Source organism: Rhamphochromis sp. 'chilingali', assembly GCF_963969265.1.
Source record: "Rhamphochromis sp. 'chilingali' genome assembly, chromosome: 17".
Lineage (NCBI taxonomy): Eukaryota > Metazoa > Chordata > Actinopteri > Cichliformes > Cichlidae > Rhamphochromis > Rhamphochromis sp. 'chilingali'.
The window spans coordinates 8,845,047-8,853,285 of NC_137944.1; the positions used below are offsets into that span (position 1 = coordinate 8,845,047).

The window sequence follows — 8,239 nt, forward strand, 5'->3', positions numbered from 1 at the left end:
TATAGGGCTAGTATAGTACTTAAGCTGTTAGTACTGGCTAGACTAACTGAATGTGAACTGACAGGCCTATACATAGTCAGTCACAAGCTGGTTTACATAAGGTAAAGAGGTAAACTGTGTTGCCTAACTCACGTGATTTTAATTTTTGGTTATTATGAGTTCACTTGGTGAGTTTTGGGTTTGTTGCTCATGTCATGAAAAACGCTTTGCAACAACTACACATCTCTGGGCACTGAAAATGTCTGCCGCGTCTGACATATGAGCTACGATGATGTTTGATCCAGGCTAATTTACAATATAACAAGAAATATGACTGAGTGACCAATAAAATTACAAAAGCATTAAATAAATGCAAGTATATGACATTATACTTATTCTCTTTGTTTCTAGCAGCAATACCAACAGGTACCCTCATTTTGTATTGCTCATTGTTAATACTTTAAGCTGTGGCAAGATTACTACGACCCTGGAGCTGAGCAGCACATTACCTAACACCCTCATTAAAAAAAAAAAAAAAAAAAGCACTGTTATGGCTTCTGTGGTTGTGCAAGTATTGTTACAAATTCACACAATGAATAGAGAAAGGGTTTAATACATGAAAGACATTTCACATTGTTACATACATAACAAAACGAGATTATTTCTGCCTCCAGAGATGCTTATTTGACTAATCCCACTAGTTTACCTCTTGGTCAGTAGCATTATCATCTCCCACAAACACCAGCAAAAACCTCCCTTGCTTTGCACTTATGTGACATTCGTAATCATTTCTTTTACATTCTAAAGGCCCGCTTAATCACTGCCAGTAGTGGTTACAGTAAAGGTATATACCTGAAGAATACAAGGGTACAAAAACAAAAGGAAAAAACAAAACTGAACTGAAAACGATTTTCATTATATATTAAATCCCTCATACAAAAAAAGATCTAGCTCTCTTAAATACATTAAGTACATATTCCAAAGTGCTATGATGCTGAAACTTGTGGTGGCACAGCAACAAAAAATGAGGTTTAAATCTTAGACTGGCAGTCGACATCAACATTCCAGTGTGTCCTCAGAGCTTTAAAGCCTACATGCAGAAACCCAACGCTCTCCTTCGAAGACTCCGCACACTGTGCTATTATTTGATGGAGTAACCTTCAAGGAAAACTCAGCCTTCAAGGCAACTGAAGAAAATGCCTACCAAGGCACAAAGTGAAGGTCTGAAATACTGCAGCTCTCTGGCAACACTATATTATAATAGGACTTAGTTTTACTGTAGTGTTTGAACAGGAATTATGTAGCAGACTTTATCTTAAAGAAATGCAGATTTTAGCTGTGATCAGTAATCACCTTTAAATAATACCTATAGTTACATTGTTAAAAACCAACGTAAATCCATCCCTCTATCCATATATCCAGTTTCTTTTGTTTATCCAATTCAGGATGCTTGGAGGGGGGGCATTATTTTGCACATTATTTGCAATTTGCAAAATAATTACTTGCAAATTGCACAAGATCCTCTCCAGACATTGCTACAAAAATATCCTTACAACATGACAATTTAACAAAGTACATATCATCTGTTTAAATAACACTACTGTAAATTGACAGAATAACATGTAGGCAATCATTTTTTACTTTTAATGATCTTCCTAAACTTACAGAATTGTACTCTTTTAAATAAAGCACCAGGCTTTGTTAATACATGAAAATTCTGTGTTATTCAGAAATAATCCATAAGAATATAAAAATTCTAATATCACTGTTTATCCCTCTTGCAATTTGCTACCTATTTATTTATTATGCTGCAAAAATAATCAGTTCCCTTTCTATGAAAGGAGTGACACTAAAGGAAGGCTTGTATGATTATTTGGACTTTAATTTGAAGTCCAGCACTTGTTTCACTTTCCTCAACATTAAAGCAGCAATTCCAACACACATAATCAAAGTGACCACATACAGCCCCACAAATAGAACAACATCACCACTTCCGTGCAGACTTGAGTACAACTTCCTGCGGCCCACAAAGTCCAGGTAGGAGGCGTGGATCTGACACAGGGTGCAGCAAGATAAGAAAACGTGGAAGATTTGATGACTCTGTCCCACAAAATCACACCGCCCGGGGAAACAGCGCTCCAGCAGAGGGCAGGTGAAGAAGAAGGCACAGCTGAGGAAGAACGCCACCTGGCCAAAGTGGTAGATGATGGCTGGATCACTGCTGGACCAGAAGAACAGTCTCTTGGCCACTGGACTGATGTCCCAGGAATAGGCGAGTGCTGAAGGTACCACCTGGCACACCTTACGCACCCACGTTGGTAGGCTGTGGTTGCAGTATTTGCCGTAGCAGCATCCCAAACATGAAAGGCAGCTGAGGATTGCGGCGGTGGGCATGAAGATACCACTCACCAGTCCATGGACGCTTTCATCAACAGCATAGTAAAAGTGGACTACAGCGCTGCCGTACTGATACTGCGCTACCCCTACGTAGTCCAGAAAGTAGAAGCAATAATGAGCAAGGTCAGACTTTCCTCCCAGTAAGTGAGCTACAACACTGAATGCAGAGTAGGTCAAAGAGGACAGGACGAGGATGAGCAGGGGCCACGAATGACGGTCACTGATAAAGTCCACAGTCTCAGTAAGCTGGCACAATTTAATCAGCAACACTAAAAATGCCACCAGGTGAGTCCAAATGTTTAAGGTTTCATTGTGGCGCTGAAACAAGGACAGGAAGTAGTAGCGCCAGTTTTGGTTGAGTGGACGATAGCCGGTGCAGACGTAGCGTTCCCGGAAGTAGGAGGGAACCTCGGTGTCTCTGACGGTGCCGGGCATGGAGGGTGCAGCGTCAGTCAGCAACTGGGGAAACTGCCGGATCTGCTGCAGGCTGATGAACACTCGGCCGATGCTCTCCATCACAGTGGTTGCCATGATTGTCAGTAGCTGGCTGATGCACACTGGGTAGTTCCTGCAGATAGGTTTTTAAGAGTTAAAACCCACAAATTTGTTTTATTTTCAACCATTTCATTATGCTCCAACAACAGTGATACACATTGGCAAAGCAGGCTGTTGGGATGATTCCAGGGATTGTTTGAATAGATCTTTTCTGGATTCAAAGCAGAAAGCACAGTTAGGCAGTTCTTCTGATGTAAAGTATTTTAAAATAACCCTGTATATATGTATGTATGTATATGTATATATGTGTATGTATGTATGTATATATGTTAGGGGTGCAACGATACACAAAATTCACGGTTCGGTTCGATACTTTGGTGTCACGGTTCGATATTTTTTTCGATACAAAAAAATGTTCATGCTTTTTTAATTTGTCATTTATTAAAATTATAAATATATATCTTAACTCAAACGTACAGTTTTTAAATTTAATGTTGCTGAAACAACAAAGGGATAAAATAATAAATCTATCTGATTGAGGAATCACTCATCTTTGGAAAAGAGAGTTTATTGCAGAGAAATGGCTCTTTCCAAAATAAAAGCTATACTATACGCTTCTTCTGGGCTATATTCTCAGCAGCAAATTAAACATATCAGGTCCCCATAAGGAGAATCATGTGCTAACGGCTGTCTAAATGACTCGGGTAAAGTTTGTAGCATGCGTGCTTGTTGTTTTTCTCTGCTTCCACTTGTCTTTGCACTAGGATGCTGTCGGAGTAAATGTGCAGTCATATTCGTTGTGTTCCCACTAGTGCTTTCAGGTTAATCTGAAATGACGTTAACGCCACAACACGGCAAATCTCCGTTAACGAGCTACCATCCCCGTGCGTGGGGCTGGACAGCGTCAACATTTCTTTTTATCACAACTCTGGTTTTCGTGGCTTTTCAACACAATTTAAAAACTGTTATAAAGTCCACACTTTTCCCGTCAAATGTTCCGTCTGTCCTGCTCACATCTCCAATGGTTGTACACGTTGTCATTAACGTGGCTTCACTCCACATCAGCCACGCCGCCTTGGCAGCTAAAACACCGGTGTCGGCACTTAAGGACGCTGTCATAGCCTGTCAACGACGTTGATTGGCTGCGTATATACGAATGTGAATCGCATTATTGGCTGGACTATGGGATAGGTGGCATCGTTCTAATCACATACGGGAGCAACCAGTCACTTACTGACTAACACTGCAAAACAGAATTGTTAAAGTATTAATTTTAATTTCAATACAGGTTAGATTTTTTTTGTGCGCAAAGCAGATTTTCTGTGCGCAGAGACTGTGCCAGCAGTGCGCAATTGTGCACGTGCGCAGCTTAGAGGGAACATTGCTCCCAGGGACATGTTAGGCAAATCTATAACCACTACACTTTTAAGGTAATAGACAGTCCTGATGCTTGTAGAAACACTCAAACATAGAGCCTGCTTTACCTCATGCAGATGTCATATAGAGTCACTGACAGGTAGAGTAGTTCCACTCTACCTATAGGAGCAGTTTTGTGTTGTTAAGCTATGTCCTAATGCTCTTTCTCTTCCCACCTTAAGCTAATGCGCGTAACAAGACAATATATCTACGCTGAGGTGTTTTAGTCATTACCCCACTCCCCTCCAAAAACCAGAAACATTTTTCCTTATTTACATCTTTAATGATTGGCTGCAGAGCTCTGAGAGAAGCCGCCACTTCATGTGTGCTTGTGCATGTGTATTACTAAGTTTTCAATTAGAGCAGTTATTTTGCTCTCAAGTGATTATCTTGCTGTTACTGCGAGGGACCTGTTTTAAAGAGTACTCACAGTAAAGCATTTTGACACACCAAGAAGAATGAGGCAGCTTTTGTTGTATGGGTTTAGAGAGAGTTTGTGTCTCTATGTTTGGATGAACTGTGCGGCTCTTACAGCTCTTGATTCCTGCAGAGACTGCTGTACCTCGGAAGTATCAACAAAATTTGTCATATAAACCCGTCAGCTTTCCCCCCCTTGTGTTACAAACAAAGCGCGCCCCTTTCGTTTGCAGCTGTGTGCTTTATCCTCTCTTTCAGGTTATTTCAGCTTGAGCCAAGATGATGCAACAAATAAAACATTTGGTCCACAAGTCCTATCTAGAAGAAGCAAAAGTTGTAATGGGCTTCAAGAGGGGAACCAATGGAAAGATGATGAAAGGTTAAAGATCCCCTTATCTCACTCAGTACACTGCTGGGGTGCAGTGTGTGACCAAGGTGCTACTCTGCTGTCCTGCTGGATTGGCAGGTGAATTTTGTTGTGGTGACTTTTGACAGAAATCATGTGACCAGACCTCAGAGAAAAGACTCAAACCCTGGAACCCGTGGGTAACTAATCAGCTGTTTATGTTAATGTCTGGCCCAAGTTGCGTCTATTCTTTGTAACTGGCCGCCCTCACTTAACTGTAGCAGGCTAGAACCGGTCCTGAGCTCGGTTCTCCAGCCTCCTCTTCCGGTCTGTATTTCAGCAAAGGAAGGATTTTTTTTAAGTTTTGTATAATAACTTGCAGTGGCAGGCTATTGTAAAATAAGAACGCGACATCGAGAAAAAACGCAGCACCTCACACCAGTTTACTGCCTACGTAAGCCCCCCTTCACATTTTTAAAAGCATGCTACAGCCTGTTGAATATCAAACTTCCTTCGCTAAAGTTGTGTCGATTTACCAGATAATCGTGTGTATGCTACCTGCAGAGTCTTGGGGAGAAAACATCCCAAAACAGTTCTTTAAAGGTAAAAAGGAGACTTATTCGACTTAATGTGTCCGTAACATTAGCGGTCTGTTTAGTGTTCAGCTACCCATGAAGTCATAAATGGATGATGTCTCACCTGCCAGCCTGAGTTTTGTCGATGTCCGTCGGTAAAACGACCGCTCCTTCCTCCTCCGCCTGCCGACAGTACATTCAACAGATTGAATCGCTCTTCTGAAGACAGTCGAGGCGCTGGAAATGCGGCCGGAAGTTTAGTCTTTTACCCCACCCAATTAAAAGCGTTATTTTTCAGTCGTACGTCGTTGTTATTCCTGTTAGCAGTATAGTTTTGTTTCCGTTGCAAATAAATAAATAAATACATACATAATAAAATTTCATCCCTCCCCAAACACTGAACTAACAACTGAACCTTATAGAGTCCAAGTGCTAAATACCCCTAATGAATGTAAAACCAACACACTGTCTCCAACACCTTTCCAGTTTTCACGCATTAAAGCTAGTCTCTTGAGCAGGAGAATGACTTTGTTTTAGTTACAAAGAGGCATATCAGGGGTACTTCCCAAAGTATAAAACATATGCTCTAAAAACTAAGTACTGTAAAAAAAAAAAAAACTACTGATATATACAAGTCAAATCTAATAATAATTGCTAGAAATACGACGATTTGCTTTTTCTGTATTATAAAATTTTAAAAACTCATTGGAAGCTATTCTACCCCTATCTTTTCGTTGCATTCGAGATTCTTAATTGTCTGGGATGGTTGTTAAACTTAATGTCGTTACAGTTTTATTTTGGAAAATGTATACCGGAAGGTGAGTCGTGCTCTTATTTTTCTGACACCGGATGGATTTTGAGGAAGAAAGTGGTTTTCTAAAAACATTAAAACGAAGTACCGAAAGAAAGTCTCCGAAGTGCGTTGCCTTAAGCCTGACCCACGTGCACAAGAATATGTTATAGATAAATATTTTTAGAAGCTGTTTTCTCATGAGCTTATTAGGAAATATGTCTTACTCTACATTTGGGAGGACATTAGAAAATAAATTTGAATCACAAGAGACCTTTCCAGACATTTAATTCAGTCTCAAAAGTCCCGGACAGATGCTAAATCAGTTCATTTGTTTGAGGGAAGGGCAGAGGAAGGTGGTTAGACAGCCTCGGGGTGATTTTTCTGGAACATTCGTTATCATTGACTTTCCTCCGGAGATTTAGAGTTTACACAGACACGATTACATAACCTGGCATTCAAGCTATGACCACACCACTTAAGTATGATTTGAACAGTGAGGCTTGTACAAACGTGTTTTATTATTGTAGTCATTTTGACCAAAAAAAGTTCTCACATTAAAAAAATTCGATTAACACACTTTGTCAGAAAAAACAAAGTTCATCCTAAAACATATTGCCTTTATAATATTGTATTATCACCACAGGACCTGTACATTGGATGCAATAAAAAAAAAAGTTTTCTCTGAATTTCTTAGAATGGAAGGTTTTGAAACAAGACAGAGGAGATAAACTCAAATCCTGAAGTGCCTTTTAAAGAAGACATTTTATACCAATTATACTTTACTCTCAGATCTATTATAAAGGTGCTGCTTTTGGGAGTGAGTCAAACATGAAGGTCATATCTGCATGTTTAGATTTAGGATTAATATTGGAATAATACTGGATTTTTAGCATAACCCCTGTTCCTTTGTATTCGTATTCTTATTCCAATTTATTCTATTTATCCCTTTTGTATACTCTGTATTAGGGGTGGGCGGTATAAACGGAATAGGGTAGAAACGATATAAATTTAGCCAACGGTAGAGATTTTAGAGTAAGTAAGGTTAGGGTTTTATTGTTTTTAGCGTTTTAGGCTGGGAGTTGCTCACAGTAAACCAGTGGCACCAAACTTGGCAAGAGGTTTGAATTAGGGGTGGGCGGCATAGACCGCGATAGCGCATGTTGATGATGTCATCAAGCTGCGCCTGTTTTGGTCGAAAGCATTGCAGCAGCTGCAAACAACATCACAATGTTGAGAAACTCCCTGTAAAGCTTTCATCCTTCCATAAGCAGGTCCTCTTAGCGTGGACCCTCATTTATAAACACAACTTCTCACCTCACAAATACCTTATCTGGAACAACAGAGATATTTTATATAAAAATAAATCACTTTTCCTGGAAACTTGGATCCAAAATGGGATCCTGTTGGTGGCTCAGCTGGTTAATAGAGAGGGACAACTACTTACTTACAACGACTTTATTGCACTATATAATTTTCCAATCAGTGTTCAGGAATTCTCAATGGTGCTTGGTGCCATACCCTCAGGGACTTTAATGTTATATAAAAACACTGACAGCTCGATCTCTACCTCAGTCACTCTCTCTGGTCCAGCTGAGTCACCAATAGGAAAAATCTGCTTTTCACAGGAATTTGGTAATAGCAATAAAAGAATACGTAGTTTATTCCAAGAAGATATCGTCTCTCTCCCATATATAATATCTTATTGGAACCGATTTGTTCCAGATATCAAGTGGAAGACAGTCTGGATGGTCCCCCATAAATATTTGATTGTAAATAAGGTAAAAGAAGTCTCATTTAAAATTCTACATAAATGTTATCCAG

At 39.8% G+C, this 8,239-nt stretch overlaps 1 protein-coding gene across 1 annotated transcript; it reads right to left on the minus strand.

Annotated features, from left to right (window-relative positions):
- Window positions 1-592: 592 nt before the first annotated feature.
- paqr7a (progestin and adipoQ receptor family member VII, a) lies at window positions 593-5,855 on the minus strand. The gene is made up of 2 exons (XM_080863166.1): window positions 5,750-5,855; window positions 593-2,944 (listed from the first exon to the last, which is right to left on the minus strand). Exons 1-2 carry the CDS (start codon window positions 5,821-5,823, stop codon window positions 1,849-1,851), a joined length of 1,170 nt encoding a protein of 389 aa, XP_080719292.1. The 5' UTR covers window positions 5,824-5,855; the 3' UTR covers window positions 593-1,848.
- Between the last annotated feature and the right edge of the window lie 2,384 nt (window positions 5,856-8,239).

What these genes read in the sequence shown, in the direction of transcription:
- paqr7a (XM_080863166.1), bottom strand. Translation starts at nt 5,823, where the DNA reads ATGTACTGTCGGCAGGCGGAGGAGGAAGGAGCGGTCGTTTTACCGACG. An exon ending in GACAAAACTCAGGCTGGCAG is followed by an intron (nt 2,945 to 5,749) that starts GTGAGACATCAT and finishes ACCTATCTGCAG; the next exon opens with GAACTACCCAGTGTGCATCA.